The sequence below is a fragment of the Drosophila takahashii genome, chromosome 3L (assembly GCF_030179915.1).
Source record: "Drosophila takahashii strain IR98-3 E-12201 chromosome 3L, DtakHiC1v2, whole genome shotgun sequence".
Taxonomy (NCBI): domain Eukaryota; kingdom Metazoa; phylum Arthropoda; class Insecta; order Diptera; family Drosophilidae; genus Drosophila; species Drosophila takahashii.
Genome location: NC_091680.1, coordinates 25,992,965 through 26,016,447, shown reverse-complemented (window position 1 = coordinate 26,016,447; position 23,483 = coordinate 25,992,965). Strand labels below are relative to the sequence as shown.

Genomic DNA, 23,483 nt, shown 5'->3' with positions numbered 1-23,483 from the left:
AAGTCAATCACTTAATGGTTAATAAAACATTGGGCTCGGGCAAATTTTATTGGTTTTGTTTCCCACTTTTAAGTGCAAATTTAAGTGCGTGCTCGAAGTAGTGAATAAATAAATAGAATAAATGAGACTTTCATTCAAAAACAAAAGATTTTTTTAGTTAAATATTGGAAAATAGTTTATCTTTAAATTTTGCACCATTTACGATATTGGATTGTCTGATTTTATGTTGCTTTTATTATTTTAACGCATTTTCACGTGGAAAAAACTTTCAACAATTTATTAATTAATTGTTACATAAAAGCTGCAAATGTTTTAAAATCCTTTTTTTTTATTAAAATTTGAAAACAAGGTTGTATTAACATGCAAACGTTTTTTAGAAACCTTAATATCTTCAAAAACGCAATCTTATACGTTTTTCAATCTAAATCTAGTCGTTTATATCTATAAATTAGAATATCTTTACCACCTTAGCTACCTTACGATATTCGCCGGATGCGGTGCTGTTCACCCAGGTGGATCGTTTGGTCAAAAAATCTGCGCTACCACGATTCGCTCAGTACCTGAAATGTGATATCTGGCTCTCCGCTGCAGCTGCTCTCACCTGCCATTGTTAACTGTTGGGAGAGCGAGGCTCTTGGCCAGGCCAAAAGACGGGACCAGCTTCAGTTTTGAGTTCGGCGTGTGTTTCGCCAGTTGCTCTCGGCTCAGTCGCAAAGTACGTGTAACCAAAGATAGACGGGTCCGAGTTGCGATCCCAGTAGTCCCAAAACCGCTCAAACTCTTTCAACTGCCGCAGCAACACCCGCGAGCAACTACGATATAGATATAGCCATCATATCGCTGCTGGCGGATTGCGGATGTGGATTGGGGGTCGCGGATGCGGAGCATGGCTCGTAATGTCTGCCAAAGCGTAACGAAAATTTCCAGTGCTCAAGACAACAACAACATCGTATCATTAATGGCATTTTCTGTTTCGAGTTTGTGTGTGAAAAAAAGGTGCACAAAAGTGGCAACAGCAAAAAAATAATCAAGCAGCATGAAAATCTAAAAGGTATATACAACGAAATCCCTGCCTTTTTGCTTATCGAAAATACCCAATCAAATAATTACAATTAATTGTGCAAATTACTCGCAAAATATAAATGTAAAAAAGTTAACAAAAAATGCCTATATATAGTGGAAAAATTGGCATTTACACACCTGCAACATTTATTTGCTTTTGTGTTTGTGTCTACCTAGACGCTCCCAAGTGTGTGTACATAAAGAAATAGCCGCGAGTGTGTGTGTTTGCCGTTGCATAGCTGTAAACCAGTTGCCAATTGCAACGTGTTTTTTGAGTTGTTGGCCCAAGAGATAGCCAACAAAAAAGTATAAAAATTACTAGAAAAATGTGAAGCTGCTATGGAAAAATCAACGGGAGTTAACAATTATTGCCTTGGTGTAAAAGAGTCTGAAAAAAATTAAAAAACTTATTTGATCAAAAACAACTATATAATATGCTCTTTAAAAAAAGAGAAAACTCAAAAATCATGTTAAAAATAACGGAATTTTCCTCCACCTTAACGACATAATAAAGTTTAGCAACATGACAAATTCAACCGAAGATAAATTGATATCAAAAGCTACCATTTTATAGAGCTGCTTGCGTGTTACCGCCGAAACACGTTCGAAACGAGTGCTAAATTGACAAAGAAGAAATCACAGAAGTGGAATCGAACAAAAATAGGAAAAAAACGAAAACTAGGAATTAAAAAGACTTTACTCCGCAACGTTCTCGCCTTTTTTTGGCTAATAAAGCAATTTAATATCGTAAAGCAAAAAACACTGAGAACTACAACAGAGTGAGATCATTATTGCAATCGTAAAAAAGAGAGAGGTAGAGCTAACGAGTTGAACAGCAACAGAGAAAAAGAGAGTGGGAGAGAGTTAATTTGGTTTAAGCCAGGCCAAAAAACAAACGATTCAGAATTTCCATTTGTCAATATTGCCCAGCAACAACAACAGCAAGTAGCCCATATATCACTGGGTCTGGAACATATATAAATATTTTTATATCTTTTATGGATCCAAGCTCAGCTGTGTGGAGGTGTAAGAAACACAAAGCGAACGAAAACAAAAAACAGCAACCAATTTCGCAAAAAGCTCGCAAAGTTGACAGAACGGCAAAATTGGAAGAGAGAGGAACAAAAGAGCGAAACGCTGACGTCGACCAGCTTGTTTTAACTTTTGTTTTAAATTTAAAATGCTAATGAATTGATGATGTCTTATAGTTCTAAGAACTAGCGAGGGGGAGATATATAGGGAAAGGGTATAGAAAAGAGGGAGGTCCGCAACTTATAATTAAGAGCTGAGCTTGGCATTAAAACTGCACAGTTAGAAATAGATTCATAATTGACTAGAAAATATACAAATATTGCTTGCTTCTAATATTAAAAAAAAATAAATTTTAAATAAGGAACAGTAACTGGATATATTTTTTCTGTGTATCTCCATCTTCTTCTCGTTATGGGGCTTTGAGAAGGGTCACTCGCAGCTCAAGGTAATCAAGGTTGATGATTCTTCAGGTTTTGTTTGTGTTTGGCCAAACAGACTTGCCCCTAATGACACTGAAATGTGAATCTTTAGCTATCTTTTAAAAAAGTTATTAAAATTTTTAAATTGAGTGGCTTCCCAAATGTAATGACAAAATAGACAAACAATTATTTTCAAGAAGTTTTTTTTCTAGAAAGGGTTGTTTTTTTTTTAATGAGATGTTTTCAAGGAAGTATACCAATATTACCTTATTCCAAAATGAGTATTAAAAATAAAAGGTTTTGGTATATTCGAAAATTAATTTAGTTTAATACAATTCTGACTTAAAGTCTGTTTACGATATTCGCTGGTAAAAAGAAGTTCTCTCTTCCAAATGTCATGGAACCTCAAAACATCTGATCGGTTCTGCGTTCTCTCAAGATTCTCTCCGATTTTGTATCTTGTTCCGATTCTCCCTGTGCGTTTGGCAAGCCTGTATATGTTGACGATATTCGTCTACCTGTTCTTCGTTTGTTTTGTTTTCTTTTCTTTGGCCAGGTATTGTCCAAACATTTTCCGCATTTTTTCATGTGTGTCTGGGCGAACTATTCAGAACACATACCAAGCCAGCCATCCAATGCGAACAGGTAGAAGAGCATAAACTAACAAAAACAACGGCTGTGCTGAAAAACTTTCATTAATGTTTTTGTTTTGCGTTAGCTAAATATTTCGAGACGAGCCGCTATCTTTTGCCCTGCTCTTTTACCGCCGCAAAAGGGGTAACTGCGATTACCAGTCGTAAAAAAGAAATCCATCATTAGGTGCTGTCAACTCCACAGCCACTGTCACTTGCGTAGATTGGCACAGTGGGATGTGCAGAACGTCCTTCAAGAAATAATTCCCTAGGATTTACTTATTTTTTTAATAAAAAAATGACTACAAATATGTTTGAATTTTCGGATTGTCGTGAGAAATATATTTAAAATTTTTGTAAATGTTGGCCAAAATCAGGAGAAAACTTCGTCGATTTCCAAAGGAACTATAATGCATTACTGCCATAGTTCTTCTACAAAGTAAACAAACGGATAAAACACAAAAGAGGCCCACAAGACTGAAAAAAAACGACTTCCTAGTAATAACCTCTTGTACGAAACACTGAAACAGACTCACGGAAGTAAGCTGGCCACGTTGCCATAAATAAAAATTCGACTTCATGTTTACTTTCTACGATGTACTTTCGCGGAACAAACGCATACGTCACAATCTGCATTATGCACAATAGAACCCCAAACACCAGGGCAACCCACAAATAGGCACTAACCAATTTAGGGTTTTTCTAAAAAAGAAAATTGTAAGAGTTTACCTTTAAAATTTGAAGTTATACTCGCCAATATCACACCAACAAACAGGATCGTGGTGAAAACGAAAACCACTACCCAAGAAATCAATATGGTGAATAGAATGCAACTAAAAAATTGCAAATTGTTGACTATATATATAAATTCGAAGAGTCTGAAGCCGAACTCCAGTGCGCCCAAAGCATAAATTATAAATATGACCAAATAACAATTCTCCTTGTCAGTAAAGCACATGACTGTAATTTGAAATTATTTTACTGCGAAACAATATTTTTGTTCTAAAGTGACAGAAAATTTCAAAAGTTAACTGGCCTTATATTTTTACATCATGCATTTAGTTTATTTACAAAATAAGCGGTAATTGTCTAGACTTTCACCATAGATATATATCCTATTCCTAGAAAAATTTACCCTAGCAGCAAATTATGATAATTGTTTATTTATTGAAATTTAAGTATTATAAATTATATTTTTTATTAGACTTTTAAATCAAAGATAGATTTCTGAAATAGTTGGTCATTCATCCCACTGTAGCTGTGTAGCGAATATCGTAAATCAGTTGCGCGCCACGCTCAAGTCGCATTTATTTCATTCCGGTGCTTTGCTGCTCCACTGCGGGTTAGTTGTTGCTGGGCGCTCGATGGCGCTTGGTCTCCGCGGTCTTGGCTTCTAAGCCTCTGGAATGCCAACAATGTGTGTGCGCTGGGTTTTGATTCATTTCGGTGTGCGTTACTTTTTATAAACTTTTATTGACCGTTTCATTTGCGGGCTGCTGCTACTGCCGCACTTTCCATTGAGTTGAAATGGTTTTCACCCGAATGTTTTGTCGCTTTCTTGCAGTTTGGTAACGAAATGGAAAAGAAAACTTGAAATTTGTGTCGATACGATTGCAAGTTTGGTCGCGTATCTTGCAGATACATCCGCCTCGCCGAGCGAATTGCACAACCCAAAAAAGAAATAAATAAGTAAACGCGTTACACGTGTCCGCCAAAGTGTGTGTGTTCCAGTCTTTGTTTGTCGTTAGCTGTGCCAAGCCAAAATGCGCGTATCCGACAGATACCAGTCATTATCAGCATCATTATCTACATCACCACCACCATCGGCAATTGCATCGCACCAGATTTTGAGCAGCACGCACCTTGAAGTAATTGCAGCATCTGGCCATCGTCAACGCTGCGGAATATAATGAGTCAAAATGTGGCCGATAGTTTGGTGAGTAGCTACCCCATTATCTTTTGTCCAAGTTCGGTGTACACTCTAGTAAATACATAGTAAGCGTAGAAAGTAACAGGGAAATGCATAGAAAGTCATTTTGAAAGTATCTCGCTGAGCGCCGAACTTTGTGTGGAAGCTTTTGCTCAAGTCTGCTAATTACTTGGTCAAATATTTAGTGGACCAAATCAACGTGAACCAGAAGTTGTGGCCGTAAGGAAGTTACACTTGGATTAAACAGATTTCAAAATATCAATTTTAACACATCGGGTGTTGAAGAATTAGTAATAATATTTTTATATACAAGCTGATATAAGTGAAGTTGAATTTTTATATTTAGTTCTATGAACTATTTGTGAAATTTCGTACAGGGTTTTTATAATGATTATTTTTTAAAAATAACTATTTTGTTACTAATTCAATTTAATGAGCAATCTTCCCATATGACTAAATCTTTTGGGTAAAACATTGTTCTCTTCAAATAACAATCGCTATGAGACATTTCCTAAAAATTTGATTTCTCATTATTTAATCTTAATTTCCTCTTTTTTAAAGTCGGGGAATGAAACATATTATGACTGAAATAAGTTATGAATGAAACAAATAATGGAAAATCCAAACCAAATAATATATTAGATGGAATTATTAACACTTCAGCTTTACTTGATTTCTTTTGATTTCTTTATGCAACAATCGTTATCAGCTTCCCGAAGTGCATAACGTATCACCGCCCTTTGTCTTTTAACTTGTTGCATTCGCTAATTGATCAATTGACGTGCCTTCGGTGTCCAATGTTTATCCAACGTCTACAAGCAACAGACATCGTTTGATTGGCGCTTACGTAAATGCACGTTTTTATTAATATTTCTGCTTATTGATTTCCCCGCCAGCTTTCTTTAAATCGTTACCAAATACCAGACAACACACAGGTATTCCCATTTCCATAATTATGTCATTCCAGTTCACATGTTTGGCCGGGTGGTCAATAGATAGCCCAAAAATTCAAACAAAGCAAGTAGGAAAATTATTTAAATTTCTTCTTTGGCATTAATCAAAAGCACGGTAGGTCTCAAAGTTTTAAGACGCTCATAAATTCCATTGATTAATGCGTGAAGATAATGAAAACAAATGCTATTGTGGGGGTCAGTGTGAAGTTGCCCCAAAAAATACTGAAAAAATACTAAATATTACTAAGAGAGTGGGTGAGAGAGTTCTGATGAGAAACAAACAATCCATTCAATTGCTCATCAGAAAAAACATAAACAGAGCGAGAATGGTAGGAATAAGTAAGAATATTTTACTTTAAGTTGAACCGACTAAGTGATGCCCATTTTTATGAATTTGAATCAAAATTTACATTTCAAAAAGGCGAATAATCTTTATTTTTAATGAAAAAGTTCGTATGTAGGTTTTGATACAATAGATATTGAATAAATCTAAAAAATATTTTAAGAAATGAATCATATTTTAAAAATAGGTTTCCTTGTTATCAAAAAATTGCATTATGTTATTATTATAATTTTAATGGTTTTGTGTACTTTAAAGTACCTATTCGAATTCTTTATATTTTTCTCGGTTCCCACACATTCTATATTCCCTTGTACAAGGTTAGAATTAATAGTGGGTGCTTTAAGTTCCCACGGTATAAAACTGGAATACCTGAGAGAGCGCGAAGAGAGCGCGCAGGAGAGCGCATCACGGGGATGCTACAGTTACATCCGTCCGGTAAGAACAACCCTCCCAGCTGCTTGTGTTCTTATTGGGAGAGAGTGGATCCCCGAGAGATAGAGAGAGCAAGAGAGAGCTGGGTCCAAGCGATGGGGTTTCGGGCGGTCGTTTGTTCTAAGCGGGCAGAGTTCGTTTGTTCGTTTTCGACTGTTGTTGGCGGCGGTTGTGTCGCGTGTCTCTCTGCCGAGGGCTTTGTGTGTTTGTCTCGCGCGCGTTTTGCGCTCTGCGCCTCGCCCCCCTTTCCAATTGGAGAAACCCCCGAATGGGAATTTTGTATAATGTTTTTGTAATTACATGGATATCTCATGTTGAGATTTTCAACCAAGCGAATGAAAATGCAAGCGGTATCCCGAAAATCAGTGTTTACGTGTGTGCGAGTGCAGCATTAGCCAAAGAAAAGGAAAAAGCGATAAAAGTGAAAATAAATATATAGATATAGTAAGGAAGGCGTGCTAAAGCACGAGAGCAAAAGGAGATTGCGAAGCAGACGCAGAGGCGTAGTGCAACGAACCCTTCTTCGCGGACCAAGGATTCACCACTATCCACTAACCAGTGGACAAATACAAATATCAACCCCCAACCCCACCTACATATATTGCTCCTGGGTGTGTTTTTCTACGTTCCGTTGACTCATCGTCCTCAGGAAGCTGAACAGGCCACAGAAGCTCAGAAAAAAAGAGCAGCAGGAATATCGATTTTACTTGTACAACACCCCCACCATCCATTGAACTGCACTTGGGTGTAAAAATAAAACACCAGAAGCCATTAAAGGAGCCGTGTAAATTAAAGCAAACAGAAAGGAAAGAGGATAACGGATAGGAGAAACCTAGCAGTGCATCACCGGAAATCTCAGCAACATTTCTCAAGGAACAAAAGCCAATCTCAAATGGTAAAAAAATCGTAGTCCATCAGGGCAGATAAAAATGAGCGCACTTGAGATCTATGGGCTCTCATCCTACCCTTACAGTGGTCACTCGCATGTTGAATCATACAAATTTGTTAGTTTCCAAGATATTGACAGTAAATACTCATTTTTCCATTCATTGACTCGGAGTTAAAAAGTTTAGATAAGATTAAATTGCAACCACTGTGAGGGTATGTCAGTTGTAGGAGGTTTATCTTGTTCATTACTATTGACCCTTCGCCCCTAAATATGGATAAATATCGATAATACCCACCCTGAAAACTAGTTGCTTTGTACTTGATCTGGTTGTATGTGGAGAGGGCTTACTGTAGTGTCTTGGATGTCGAATCACAAAGAAATGCCAACAACGATTGTGGGTAAAAAGGCAATGGCATGGAAACTTTACGCCTTGGTGGAGTCCAGAAATAAAACACGTCTCTGGGGGAAGGACTAGGAATCGATAAAAGTTGATAATATTTACAAGTTATAAATGATTCGTATGAGAACTGACAGACCTGTAGACTTGTTGTAATAATACTGGGTTCGGGGGCCTACAAAATACATCCTTATTGATAAGCATTCAGAATGGTGCGATTTGTTGGATTTGAGAAAGTAGTGTATATTTAAGTGATGAATAAGTAATGTGTTGCATTTCTCAGAAATTCACACAGGGCAGGCCACGAATTATTTCGGAAAGTTATGAGTTTCAAAATGAATCATTTGAGAACAGGCCTCAAATGTATTAATTCAGTTGCAGTCTCAGTTTTGTTTTTGTTTCTTTATCATCCGTTTATGCTGAGAGCTCCCCCCTCAAACATTTATCAGCTCCCATTGTATGCAAAACAAAAGCTCCGCCCTCTTCCTCTTCTCAGTGGAAAATGATGGGGAGTGCATAAAAATAATTTACTTGGCGAGCTATGCTCAGTGGCTCAAGCTTTAGTTCAAGTTGATATGTTTTTGTATTGTTTGTACATCATCTCTGCTGCCCGACGGATGTGGTTTGATAATAGCAGAAAGAGCGGGACAGAAGCTGAGTAGTAGATACAAATGAGTACACAAAAAGAAAAGATTAATCGGATATTATTGTTTGGGAAATCAAAAAATATCAATGCGGTCAATGAATAAAAGAGAGGTATAACTACTGTATAAAATTATTTGCATTTGAAAAAATTGGCTAGATTATAGTTTCAAAGAAATATGCTAAAATTTGGCTGTAGAATATAATTTTAAAATAATTTTTGTCACGGTATTTTTTATTTATATTTTCTGTAGAAACAGTTAAACATTTTAAGTGGGTTTGTGTCAGTAAAGTATTGACATTTAATTTATTAAAAATTCCCATAAATTTTTTTAGTGCACCGGGGGAGCAACAAATGTTGTCAAGCTGAGTGCGTCGGATGCAGTCACATGTAACTGACAGTCAGTCAGAGTCATTTAGCCAGTCAGTCAGAGATGACAGAGGGGAGAGTGGTGTTTAGTTTCAGTTTCTTTTTTCTTTGGCGTTTTCAATTTTGTTTTGCGTTGTTTTTTTGCCGCTGCTTCTGTTGCTGCAATTCACAAACTCGTGCCAGGGGTCGTCGATTTAAATATAGATATTGGTGCCTACAGTTGCGGTCAAAATAAATGATTTTAAATATTTTACAAGATAAACGAAATGTGTTCTAAATTTCGGACATTTAATTAATTGCCCTAGGAATTTGCCAATGACTTAGATCTAGTTTTAGATCTTTTTATTGCTCAAACTAAAAAAAAAACATCGTTTTTAATCAGGAGTCTTTTTTAACAGCTTGATTTGCCATTGAAATTTTATAATTTAATCCTTAACTTACATATTTTGAAATCATTTTGATTATTTTGACCTCAGCTGTACAGCTGTTCGTTGAAAAATTCACCCCAAATGCAAATGCAAAAGCAATGGCCATCCGCTTTGATGTTGTTGTTCGACTCTCCTTTGTTTTGGTTTCTGGCTATTTTTGCAGAGATCTGTAATTGAGAGAAACCCCCTGGCATAAAACAGAAATCACCACCCACACGCTTTTCTGGAGGAAAGGTCACCTGATCTATATATAGACAGATGATGTGGGCCGTCCCAATTAGCCGCCCCATCATACTTGGATGCTATTTCTTTATAATTGAGCAGCTTGTATACACAAACACGAAAATGTTTGACAATTGCCCGTCTGGCATTATAATACTATAATATTTCATTACTTAATGAGCTTTATTTCGGCCGCTGTTTTTTCCTGGGCTCGGTATTTTCTGATGATTCATTCGAACTGAAAAGGTAAAAACTCAGCCGTATGCAAATGTCGTTTCCTCCCAGCGTCGTGTTCTGTTTCTCTCGGTCTCGTTTGGCATTCGTTGTAATAATAATCGTGAATGAAATGAGTGTGTTCAGGTTCTGGGGCTTGGTACGAATCGAGTGCAATATATGTGCATATTGATTAGACGAAGGCATCTCAAACAAAACAATTACAAATATGTATGCGCATGTGGGTCTGGGTTGTTGGATCTGAAGCTTTGAAGGATTTTTTCTAATCAATTCTTGGCTCAAAGTTCGACTTGGAGAAGCTTTGATATATTCTTGGAATAAGCAAGCATATTTTCTTATCGCCATTAATATGCAATCTTCGGGGCAAACGTTGCTAATGTCTATAAATCAGAAATGTGGAGCTGTAGAAAAATTATAATTATGAAAAGTTTAGTGAGACTACATCGTATATAACTATTTATTTAAAACCTATTGATTTTCATTTTTTGGATAGATGCATATTTCCTTAGTTCTTTCCATTTGAAAATAGTCCACTGTGATTACAATCCGCAAACCACTAATAATTCATGCTCGACTTATTAGATTGTTCAGATTGCATCTTGTTTATGGGTTCGCCCCGGGAAGAAAATCCTAGATTTCCCCCCAAAGAATGACGCATGCTAGACGGACGTGCCTTAATTATCGGAGGGCATTCCAATATTTGTTTGATTCGATTGCCGCTCGATTTAATTTTCGTGATGCGTATTTGATTGTTTGGTTGTCGATGCATTTCTTGGTAATTTAATTTCAAGGCATCACATATAATTTGGTACACTCGGCCACACGAGGCACGTTCCAGATCCGAGACCTCTGGACCCGACCTTTTTCTCCTTTCCTCACGCACGACCAAGCGCTGACCTCTCTTCGAATAATGTGATTATTTTCCTCGCGGAGATTAACTGGCTCAAAGACCTACCAGCCAAATGACATTTCTCTTCGCACGAATTTGGCCAGAAACAAGTTATGTAATTGGCAATGAAGCCAGGCCGAGCTGTAATTGAGCAAAAAACTGCAAAATGGTCGGAGTTGGCCTGAATTTATGTCTAAACTCAACATGAAATGGGCTGGGCCAGTTCATCTCCGGCGAGGTAAATGCCATAAAACTGATGGAGAAAAGGAAAGCGCAGCGCAGTTTCCACACCAGAGACAAGAAAATATTTATCTAGGCAAAATATTGTAGAGTTATTTGTCTTGAACGACTCGGAAATACTCTTTAATCTCACATAAACTTATATAAAAACAGAAGAGCTCTATCCAATACTATTTAAATATATTACTCTTTATTAAATGTTGATCATTTATAGAGACTTTATAATCTTAAAGTATTATATTGATTTGGAAAAGCATCAACTTGATCTTGAGTTTTCCATTCTAGTTCATTGGTAGAAACTCTTCCCGTTGCCTTTCCTTTGTTAGAGTATTTTCGGATGAATATTTCCTTGGCGAAAACCTGTGCGCAGCTGTCAATAGGCGTGAAATACTAAGGCCCAAAAACAACAAAAACAAACTAGTTGCCCGTAATAACTTCCTGGTAAAAGTTGAACACATCTTGAATGGGTTGCCTGAATGATCATACTTGGGATGTTGTTTACGATTATAGGCCGGGATGAACAACGCGCCAAACGCAATGTGAAATTGTTAAACAAAGATTGCCCGTAAATTGGGCCCCCGGGCATTTGGGGGTTGCGATAGGGGTTCGAGGGGCAAACGCTTCCCATTTAGCCAAATATGGAGGGGATGAGTGAGTAGTGAGCGCCACTTGAAGTACAAAGTCGCTTGTCAAAAATACACTTTTCGTTTGTTTGTTTGCTGGATTGTTTTTTTTTGTTGTTGTCTATTTTTGGGTATTTTCTTTTTTTTTGGTAGTGAGTAGCTCATAAACATCAAATACAGCTGAACAATGCGAGTGGATTGTGCTCGTGTGTGTCTTTGGAGTCAAATCGTAGCCAAGGTCAGGGGCTCTGTGAACGAACTGAGAAGACAGCTCAAGTGGGTTGAGGGTCGCAGTCAATCAATGAACCACAGCCCGCGAGACCAAGATCAAGTACAAAGCAACCTCTTGAGAGTTTAACACCCCCAAGCCCGAAAAACTAGATAAACTATTTGAGTCTAAACAAAACCCCCCGAAAAACTTGCAGAATTTCACAAGTCGCGCCAACTGCAAATGCCCGCATAGCCAAAAGCACCAGCAGAAGCCCGCCTTGATCAAGAGTCACACCTGCGCCTATCAGCTGCAGGATCTGACGGGATATAATCGCGCCCTGATGCCTCCGCTGGACAACACGGACTTCAGCAGTGCCTGGCGGCAGGTGAACAACAACACCACCAGCCAGTCCTGCGCCTACCATCAGCAGCAGCAGGACACGAAGGACACCAAGAGGCAATACCACCACCACACTTGTCCGAGACAGAGGAAGAAGTCCTTGATCCCAGCCAGCGAGCCAGCTGCTCACATGTGCCAAAAGCACACGGAGCCCCAGCAGCGACGATCCCGATCCGCCTCGGCCAAACCGCGCAGGAACAGCTCCTATCACTCCTACGACGACCTGGATGTTTCGTCAGCTGTCCTCAATGCGGAACGAAAGGTGGTGGCCAGCTTGAAGTACCTATGCGCCTGCACGGGTGCCACACTGAGGAATCTCTCCAAGAAGACCAAGGACCTGCACGCCAAAAACTATACCTACACAAAGGTAACTTGAGGGTTTCGTAAACTAGTCAGCCTACGTCATTAATTTGATTAAATCATATTATTATTTTTAAAATAACTTAACGACGCGTCGTTTGAAAATTTTAATGGATAACTATCTCGCGTGCATGCGTAGCTTTAATAATTGGTGGTTAATCTTAAAATAAAGCATCATTAATAGCGTAATCGTATTATTAAGAAAAGTCTTTACTTATGGTAATGATTTTTTATTTTATAAATGCATTTTAGAGTGACCAAATTTATCTATTTGAAACCAGAAAGTACCCTTTTCTATCAAGATTTGAAATATCAGTTTTTTAGAACATTCTATAAAATTATATATCAAAGAGTATTTTTTGCCCACTTCATTATTGCTTCGGGTTTTGTTTCTCTTTGCTTGTATTTAGTGTGAGACAGTCGTTCAGTTACAGATACCCGAGTCACATCCGGCTTATTTATGTTTACCCAATTGATTGACTAATTGACACTAATTAATTGCTTGAATTGCTAGCAAGAATTTAAGACGTTGAGGTAAGGCAACAGACTACTAATTGGATCAAAATTGCTGTGGCAATTCATGAGACAATTTTGCAAAATTAACAAATAGCTCAGAATTTGGTTGAAGAACAGCAATATATTATATCAACTGAATAAAACCCAAAATTTGATATTTACTTAAATGCAAATGTTCAAAGCCAAATAGTTGTGTGATAGCAAAACATATCACTTAATTGTCTGTGAACTTGAACCCAGTGATAATAATAGACTGAGTAGTGAGATTCACGGACGGAAGTGAATGAATGAAATTGTCGCTTCAACAACGTTTAATCTTCTTCTCAGATGAAATGCCAAAATAGCTAAAAGCTTTAAAGAATAATTTGATTACAATAATATTCGACCAAGATCTTTAAGAGTGAATCATATCCAGTCCTTGCAGGACAATATTGGAAAAATAACTCAAAATTGGTGCTTGCAGCTAATAAATCAATGTCCATTAAATCATGATTTACCACCAAATACATGCCTTTAAATCATTTTTAAGTAGCAGTACTAGTATTTCCTTCAGTTTTGACGCAAATGGGGAATTGAACTGAGCTGCCATAATGCGTCATTAATTAAACAGCGAAACCAACTGAACGCAGAGCGTATAAGGCATCCAAAACAAAAAATGCCAAATAAATAACAAATAAATTAAATAAATACGTATACGCTATATGTATGTGGATTTCAACAATGCGAATCAAGAACAGCGGCAAAAGTTTTTGGCAGATGCTGCTAAGGAAAAGTCGCTGCCGGCGCCGATGATCGTGAATCGGAATTGATTAAATGTTGCCTTCACATTGTATATGTATGTAAAATATACATACATATATGCCAAATGATTTGGGAAGGGGAAGTGTGTGTAAATCAGCCAAGCGAAAAATAAAACAGACAGCGGCAATTAAGCTTAAGCATGCTACAATTAAATAAAAAACAATTGCAATTTTGTTTCTTATGTTTTCGGATTTTCAGCAGGAAGCACTGGCCGGCCAAACATCATTTTTCGCAGCTGTTGTTATTGAATTTTGTTTACTAATCGCCGGCTAAATTGTTTAAATGCAAATGGATCGCTAGATTACCCTATTCCACATGCCCTTACATTGCCACATCGTGTCTTCTATTTTTGCAAGGCCATTTGGAAATGTTTCAGCTGTTTCCAGATTCATCTCGGCGCAAACAAAAATGTATGCACAATTACACAAAGCAACAAATCGCCCCACTCTTGCCTGCCACTTAACGCCCTCAGAAAAAAAGAAGTGTGTACTCGTTATGTAGTCCCATGTTTTTACGAAATATTAAAGTACTTCAATAAAAATTTACGAAATGCTGGCAAAGTGAACTAAACATTCGAGCAATTTGGTTCGCCTTTGTTTGGTGTAATCAAAGCGCATGCGGGCAATTAATTGGATCAACATGAGATTCGTGTCTGTCTGTCTAGGATGGATGACCCCATGTACGTGTGATGGCTGTGTGTGGATTTTCGTGTGTGGGGCCCCCTTTCCCCACCCCGTCAAAGATTGTTTATGTTTTTGCATTCCTTTTCGGATTCTCATTTGGGGTCAGCTGGATGTTGTTGCTATTGTCGCCCTGTCTGCACAGAGCAAAATGTTTCCATTTAATTAAATTTAGTTAATTTTTAGCCATATGTATAAGATATATATGGTATACGAATTTTCTGAATATAAATATTTTTAAGTTGGTTTTATATTTCATGCATTTTAATATTTATTCAAAAAATTAAATAAAAAAACCTTTGATTTTTTAAAAACTTTTTTCTTATTTTCAAAATTTTTGACGTTTAATTGACTTAACAACATAATAAAAATTACTAATAGTTTTTAATTTATTTATATTTATTGTATTTTAAATAAACAAATAATAATCAAAATATGCTTGTTTTTTAGAGTTCTTTAAATTAATTACAAATTTTAATAAACTTTTGAGTCAAGAAGGAAAATATTATCCGAACTTATAGAGATTTGCCGATATTATTTTTTCTCTGTTCAGAAAAATCTTTTTATAGCAACTTTGGTTAATCCACGGCTTTGCTGTAACTTTTGTTGCTGTTTATTATTGGGGGGCGCCATCACTTACAAACAAACTTTGCGTGCCTTTTCCTTTGTGGTTGCTGTTGCTGCCCGTTTATTCATTCACTTCTCGTTTAATGCTTTTTCACGCTTTTGGCATTGCTGCGAGTAAATTTCAATTTAAATACTTATGCACTCATTTTATGTGGGCCCGTCTGTGTGTGGTATTTACATAGTTTTTACATAAACACAAAAGGTATTTTGTAAAGCGCTGCCTTTGTGTGTTGCATGATTTTCTAATTAGAATTTTAATGCTTTTGCGCTGATTAAGCGAAAATATGCTAGGCATTTTCCGGACGCATTGGGCCTTGGGAAAAAGTTGTATAAAAAGAAAAACAAGTGCGTGCGAAACTTTTTGTATAAAAAGACATCTTGGCAGCTTTATTTATTGTCTAAAATTTTAAAAAACTATTTGGATTAAAATTTAATATTGCATAATTCTTCAAGTCATTCGAAATTGAATTCTCAATTTTATCTCTGTTGAAACACATTTAGTTTTGCTTTATCCAACAAATTAGCAAAGAATTTATGTATCAATTAAAATACCACGACTAGACAAGAACAAATGTGGTTTGGGCCTTAACATTGCCAAAGATGCCATACGAAACGGAAATGGAAATGCCAGACAACCGAATTTCCACAAAAACAAACAAATCTCAAACTCAAAACAATTTGCGAATTTCTGAAGACATAATGTTTATATTGGGAATATTTAAAAATTGTTGAACTCGCATTAAGGGGAAATAAATTAAAAATACGTCGGAAACTAAATCTAAATTTAGATGTATGATACATTTGATTGCCTATAAATTATCCGTGATCTTTGACTTTGACACAGATTTTAGATATTGTTTAAATACATTTTTATTGAATGGTAGCAAACATTTCTCATTTATAAATATTTTTATTTTTTACTGAACTGATATTTTTGCTGTCTTCGTTCAATAAATATTTAACTAGTTTTGGCAAAGTCCCACACAAAGTTCAGGGAAAACAAACATCTTAAAAAACTAGAAAGCAATCAGCGCCACAGAGACTAATCCACTTTTCCTTCTTTATTATTTTACAGCCCACGTGGCGCCTCTGGGGCGAAGAGCACGAGAAGAATGCAATTTTCACCGTTTACCTGAAGAAGGTGCGATACCACCGACCCACGCCCACCGCCAGCAATGTAAGTAAACCCCAATATCAATTACTTAGTCGGATAGAATCGTTTGGTGCCACCAATTTGAGATAGAAGAAACCAGTCTCACTTTTTACTGCACGCCAATTAATTTGCCAGACTGAAATCAAGTTTCAATTAGTAAATCATGCTTACTGATATAGTAATTGTAACTTTTACATCTTTTTTAATTTTTTTTTTAAATATTATTAAATAATAATATTAACTTTTCTCCTTGCAGGACTCGGATGATGAGATTTCCCATCTGGAGTGGGAGACAGTGCGAGTGCGCTTCGTGAAGGCGGCTACCTTGGCCCGGCTGGTGGAGGCGCTAGCCACCGATGACGGGGAGCTGGAGTCGACCTTCATCAACGTGTTCCTGTCCACCTACCGCACCTTCTCCACGCCCAAGCAGGTGCTCAGTCTGCTGACGCAGCGCTACGATGCGCTGCACGAGAAGCACGTGGAGGAGGTAGAGCAGGCGCAGCAGAATGGCCAGGTTATGGATCCCGCCTATGATCCCCATGCTTCCATCCATGAGCAGCACAAGAAAACCCTAGTCTCGGCGCTTCACGTGTGGCTAGATGGATTCCCGGAGGATTGGCATGAGGACAACCTGCAGCAGGTAGGGAAAAACTCTAAACAATATTGTAAGATTTCTATTTATTGATTATATATTTCGATCAACAGATCTTGGCCTTTGCCACCAAGCGACTGAAACGTTCCGATCTGCACATCAAGGTGCTAAATCGTCTGGAGCGCCTGATCCGACAGTCTGTCTATGGGAATGGAGGAGGAGGTGGAGGTGGTGGCTCAGAGGGCAATGGTCTCTCGTGGCTTTCTGCAGCGGGTTCGCAACAGATGCAGCAGTTCATGATTCCCACGCACTACGGCTCTTCGTATGACCTGACGGATCAGTTCAACGGCATGTATCTGGCGCCAATGGGCGGTCATGGGCACATCTACCGCGGACCCACGCACTTTCTGCAGGCCTTCCGCTTCCCTCACGTCCCCGTTCGGCACTTTGCCGAGCAGCTGACCCGTATGGACACGGAACTCTTCAAGCGACTGATACCCCACCAGTGCCTCGGACACACTTGGGCCCGGCGGGACAGCGGAGGATCGGAGACTGTGGTGGCCACCATCAACCAATTCAATGCGGTGCTCTTTCGGGTGGTGTCCAGCATCTTGATCGATCGCCTCAAGCCTCAGGTAATGATCATTATGAAACGTAGATCGATTTTACATTATTAAAGATTCATTTTAATTTGATATTCGGCCAGGTAAATTTGACCTGATCGAGAGAGTATATAAAAACGTATGGGTTTTTGCATGACCTGAAATTTACATGACCATCTCGATTTTACATGTGTCTTATCTTATTAATCTTATTATTCTTTATGTTTACCAGGAACGCGCTCTTAACATTTCACGTTGGATTGACATTGCCCAGGAGCTGCGGATGCTCAAGAACTTTAGTTCACTGAAGGCCATTATTTCTGCACTGAATTCCAATTCCATATACCGCCTCTCCAAGATCTGGGAAGTGCTGCCTAAAGAAAGGGTAAGTATTGGTTACATAACTACGTATAAAATTCCTAATCCGTAATTCTTCACCAGATGGAAGTCTTTACGGAGCTGGCGAACATTTGCTCGGAGGACAACAATGCCTGGACCCTGAGGGAAGTACTGAAACGCGAGGGAACAGCCAAGAATCCCGATCCGGGCAGTGATCAGGGTGATAGACACCTGCAGAAGCTCATTCTGAACTTGGGAACGCAGACATCGCACGGAACGATACCCTATCTGGGTACTTTCCTCACCGACCTGACCATGATCCATACGGCCAACCCGGACTACCTCACCGAGAACAAGCTCATAAACTTCGATAAGAAACGCAAGGAGTTCGAGGTGCTGGCCCAGATAAAGTTGCTCCAGGGAGCGGCCAACACGTATAATCTGCAGGGGGACGCCCTGTTCGATCATTGGTTCAACTCGATGCCGGTGTTTGACGAGCGGGAGGCCTTTGAGCTGAGTTGTCGACTGGAGCCACAGCCACCGGCGCCACGGAAATCGGTGGTCAGCACCAACACCTCGTTAACCAATACGACCGGCTCATCGACGGCCTCGATAATGGGCCACCGGAAGACTGACTCCATTCACTCCAACTCGAGCAGCGGGGCGGGATCGCAGTTCTACTGCGAACTGAACAGCAGCACCAGCTCGAGGCACAATTCCCTGGACAGGGATGCCCACCACCAGCACGCCTCCCTGATGTCCGCCTCGAGCAGTGTGTCCAATCTGTCGCTGGATTCCAGCAACTCCGGCGGTCGACAGTCGGGCAAACTGACGCACTCGCAGTCCATGGGAAATGGACTGAAATCGCACGGGAATGGCACCACCAATGGTGGGTCCCCCCATATCAACGCCCAGCTGGTGCAGCCATCGAGTGGAACTCCCCAGTCCGCTCCGGACTTCTATATCATCCGGGTGACCTACGAAACGGACAACATCGAGCTGGACGGAATCGTGCTGTACAAGAGCATTATGCTGGGAAATAACGAGCGCACGCCGACGGTGATCCGAAATGCTATGCTCAAATTGGGCCTGGAGGACGATCCGGATAGGTTTACTCTGGCCCAGGTTCTACCCGATAAGGAACTGGTAATGCCGAAGAATGCGAATGTCTACTACGCGGTGAACACGAACTACAACCTCAACTTTATCCTGAGACCGCGAAAGGAAGAGGGCGTGGCCGGAAGCTAGTCCACAGCCGTGCCCCTGTCCCAATTGTGGTGTCTGGGATACGAGGGCGAGGAGTGAAGAAGGGACTACCTTTATTGGGAGGGGGAAATTGTAAATAGCTGGAGCTTGACTCGCCCATGACAAAACTGGATATACCAATTTCTACTTAGGTTCGTAATTTGTTTAAGTTATTTATTGAAAAGCGAAAGAATAGTAGAAGAAATTAGTTCGATAACCGATTATTTCGATTAATATCTCTTTTGATTCTAACCTGTCAATTAGCAGTTAGCCGACTTTTGTAATCTCTGATTTTTCCCAGGCCTAGAGTTTAATGTGTAAGTATATCTCGAAAAATACCAATCCAAAACATATATTATATTATATAGAGACTCTACTGGAATATTTGCTGATATTTACAAACACAATTATATATTACGTATATATATTTGAATACAACAATTGATATTCTAAATGTGGTACAATAATTTGGGATCTTGAAACGGATATTGAGTTGGTTGAAGGATCCTCCTTGTCTGTACTTTGAGGACTTTCAAACACAAACAACTAAGCATATTTGTATAGATGTTTTTACCCACTGTATGTGTATTATAAATACAAGTTTAACAATAAGTACGATTTGTAACTGTTTCCGTGTGGAGTGCACAACAAGAAATAATATTTTATCAATAACTTTAGCAGGTTAAGATATTGTATTTCAGATTTTGTAAGTTATCTACATTGAAAACTACTGAGAGAATGAAACAATTATACATCTACGGTAAACACTAAGAATCTACTTAGAATTATACATATTAAATATGATAGTTATTTAAATGAAAACTAAGTACGCGAAAGAAGATGAACAGAGAAATATTGTAAATAGATAAATGAAAAGCTATAATTTGTGTTCTTCTGAAAAATAAATTGTACCAAACGAAAACATAATGATTTGCCTCGTTAATTTACTGCAGCGGTCGGCAGCGCCCTATTAAGTGAGCATAGGGTTTTGTTCTGCCGGCGCGCTGCTCGCACATGTATAACGTAAAACAGCGGTCTGCACACACACATCGATGAGCTGCCCAGTGCAAATTACATACACAAATATAAAACAAAATGTCAACGTATGTGTGTGCCGACCGCTGATTTACTGTAATATTTCGGTAAAAGTAAGTAAAACATTCTACGAAATAAAGATTAAAGGAATCATTGAAAATGAAATTCAATAAATCAACTAAAATGCAAAATAATCATTAGCTTGGTTCCATAGATTTCCAATTCCATTCGAAACAAATCAAAATGTAATAGATTTTACAAACCCTTTCTAAAATAGCTCCATCGATTTCTACGTTTTTCTGATGGGACTAAAGATATATCAAGAATCTTTCCATCCCATCTTTGTATAAAAATTTGTCATTCCATTAAAGGTATTAGTAATCCAACAAAACTGATTTCCAACTTTGATTAGCCTGGCTTGGCTATGTGAAAACTTAACCCCCAACAAGTCGACAGAAAAAGTTTAACCCATTTCGATGTGAAAAGCGAAGAAGGACGGAAAGTGGAAAAATCTGATTATCAAGCAGCCGATGCCAAGAGAACTTGGCCAAGGCTTCAAACCAAATCAGCATCCACCGAAGGCTGAAGGAAGGGGTTAGAAGAAAAGGACCAAGTTAGCGGGTCAAAACATCTCATTACATTTGCAGGCTGACACACACACAAACACACAGACGAGATGAAGGCAGTAAAACTGAAATAAATTACTTTTATTTTTTGACTTTTTAACAACTTTTGGTCGGATACGAAAACAAGTTGCACCTCCGACCTAACTTTCGCTGAAAATAAAATTCGTTATCCCTTACCCTTTTTTGGCGCGTATAATTTTTCGGCCCACACAAACTTTAATTAGATCACTTCAATGACAAAAAATAAATCTTGTACCGCAATAATAAAACCCACGGAGCCAAACAAACGGAGATGTGCGGGCGGAGGGCGAGGGGGCGTGGCAGTGTGGCGGGGAGAACTTGAAAGCTCTCGAAAAACAAACTTTCTCAAACTAGTCGGTGAAAATCCGCATCAAGCATCAAATGGAAATGGAAATAAGTTGACTTGACTTGACGTTGAGGCTGCTCAAAAGGGCTAAAAAGTGGGTGGTGGCATCAAAGTGGAGTGCTGCCAAGAGGGCGTGGCGTAGAGGAGTGGAGCATAGTGAAAGCTCCGGGGTTAACAATGACGTCATAGTTTTGCAAGTCATGAGCACACGAAAAAAATTATACCAACAAATGTTCTAAAATGAAATTTAAGTGTTTCTTTGTAATTTTGCAGGTTTAATAATAATGATTGCAAGAAAAAATTATAGCCGCATATGTATATTATAGTAGTAGGCCTTTATCTAAATAGCAGAACTATTGAATGTCGATTGAATCGGTTTAAAATATAATCGAATGTTTAAAATATTATCATTTAACTTTAGTTTGGAAACCACATTTTGTATCATAATTGAAAAAGGTTCTGGATTTTAAGAATTAAAATTCTTAACCAATGCTGATAATTTTTTCTCTGTGCAACGGAAGCCAAACTACGGGGGTGAGGATAGTGAATGGGGTAAAGCAATTTCTAGCGTACAAACGCGTTTCGTCATAACTGAGAACGAATAATCGATAACCTCAAGCAGACACAATGACGCAGTTGGAGTGACATAATTCAACACATACCCACAGGGAAAATTGATAAGACAGGGTCACAACTGCAGGTCAAAACAAGAAATTCAATTAGAAAGTCCTAGAAGTAAGATGGGGATTAAGGGTGGCAGTATCGTGACGACAGTCTAGTTTGGCCTTCTCCATTCCTCCACACCACACACAAGTTCCCCCCACCCATTGGGGGCTACACCCTCTTCCTTAGCGATTCCCTCTACCATATACCCACCATATAGCACGTGTACATTTCCATCGACACCAGGTGAAACCTTCAAACAAAAAAGCAAAAAAATACAAAAAAATAGAAATGAAGACTGAGGCATGGTGTCTCAAATACCCTTGCAAACCAATATATCAAAATCGTAAGATTTTGGTGTTTAAATAATTTCATCTCAAGATTGGCTTGACTAAAAATATTATGTTTAATGTGAAGGTATGTCAAAGTGCATAAATATCTACCTTAGGAAAAAGGTAAGTTTTCTTAAATTTGCAATACCATTTTTACACGAATAATACGACATCATTTCATTAAGTACAGACTAACAATTGTTTAGTTTTTTAATTATCAATATAATAAAATAGATTTTAAATATTGTTAAGCAAATATATATTATTCTTTAAATAGTACAAGTTTAAAAACTTTATTTTTGAATTGATTAAATTGGAAATTTGTAAATATTGTTAGATTAAAGAAACGGCTATGAAAAGAGGAAAGAAGATTTAACTGTTACATGCAAGCGTGTGAAAACACCAAGCCAAAGGAATTTTCAGTTGCCTGCTTTTGAGCGCTTTTTCTCGAAAAATGCAACAACGTGTCGGGCCCTCACTCACCCTTACGCCCCTCCACTTTCTTCCACACACATACAGCCTCCCCAGAGAGCGAGAGAGTAAAGGACCTCTGCTAGCTGCCAAACTGGCGATTCTCTGCCTCTTCTTTAGAGTGGAGCTCCTGTCACACATTTTTGACGTTTCTTCGCCAGCTGTGTTGAGTTCATGCGTGGGAGAGACGGCCAAAGAAAAAGAGAGAACTCCGACGAGAAGAGAGCTTTTCTGCAAAGCTCTGGCATTACCTGGTTCTTTTGGGTCTCAGCGGATGGGCCTCAGTTCGCTTTTCGGACTATTGAGTGAGTTGCCTCTCTTCAGGGAAATTCGAGAGGGGCAGGAAAATGAAAGAAAAGGTGGGAGTGGCTGGGAAGGCTTTTGATGGGCGCGGGTTTGTTGGTTGGTTTTTATGGCTACACCAAGACACTTAATTGGGCAAAAGCTTCAATAAAATGTTGGATTAAGCCATTGAAGCTACTAGAATTATAATTTGAAACATTTTATTTAAAATATTTTTATTTTCCTTAATATTGTGACTTACATAAAATTCTTAATTATTAATTGCCGAATAATCAAGCCACGTTAAAGAGAAAAATATAAGCCTATTATAACTGTATGCATATTGGCTCGGAGTGTTCGAGAAAATGTTATAAAACTACTATATAATTTTACAAACCGTACTTTCTTGTACTAATGTTGTAAATATGTATAAATAACATATTTT

At 38.4% G+C, this 23,483-nt stretch overlaps 1 protein-coding gene and 1 long non-coding RNA gene across 4 annotated transcripts; one reads left to right on the top strand and one right to left on the bottom strand.

Moving 5' to 3' along the window:
- The first annotated feature begins 698 nt into the window (after positions 1-698).
- On the top strand, positions 699-20,189 carry Rgl (Ral guanine nucleotide dissociation stimulator-like). 3 transcript variants are annotated; one of them, XM_017155574.3, is made up of 7 exons: positions 699-1,051; positions 4,710-5,081; positions 16,407-16,508; positions 16,741-17,124; positions 17,190-17,711; positions 17,911-18,063; positions 18,120-20,189. In XM_017155574.3, the coding sequence occupies exons 2-7, from the start codon at positions 5,055-5,057 to the stop codon at positions 19,263-19,265; spliced, it is 2,334 nt and encodes a 777-aa protein (XP_017011063.1). In that variant the 5' UTR covers positions 699-1,051; positions 4,710-5,054; the 3' UTR covers positions 19,266-20,189. The 3 variants fall into 3 exon arrangements, with proteins under 3 accessions (XP_017011063.1, XP_017011065.1, XP_017011062.2); XM_017155576.3 differs by lacking the exon at positions 699-1,051 and adding an exon at positions 4,512-4,593; XM_017155573.3 differs by lacking the exons at positions 699-1,051; positions 4,710-5,081 and adding exons at positions 6,944-7,698; positions 12,163-12,714.
- On the bottom strand, positions 2,872-4,158 carry LOC138912888 (uncharacterized). Its single transcript, XR_011418434.1, has 3 exons — positions 3,900-4,158; positions 3,682-3,847; positions 2,872-3,622 (listed from the first exon to the last, which is right to left on the bottom strand). It is a non-coding gene; the product is annotated as an uncharacterized lncRNA (long non-coding RNA).
- Positions 20,190-23,483: the final 3,294 nt, after the last annotated feature.

Excerpts from the sequence above, each read along its gene's own strand:
- Rgl (XM_017155573.3), top strand. Across the intron at positions 16,509-16,740 it reads CCACGCCCACCGCCAGCAAT|GACTCGGATGATGAGATTTC; the intron begins GTAAGTAAACCC and ends TTCTCCTTGCAG. Across the intron at positions 18,064-18,119 it reads AAGTGCTGCCTAAAGAAAGG|ATGGAAGTCTTTACGGAGCT; the intron begins GTAAGTATTGGT and ends ATTCTTCACCAG.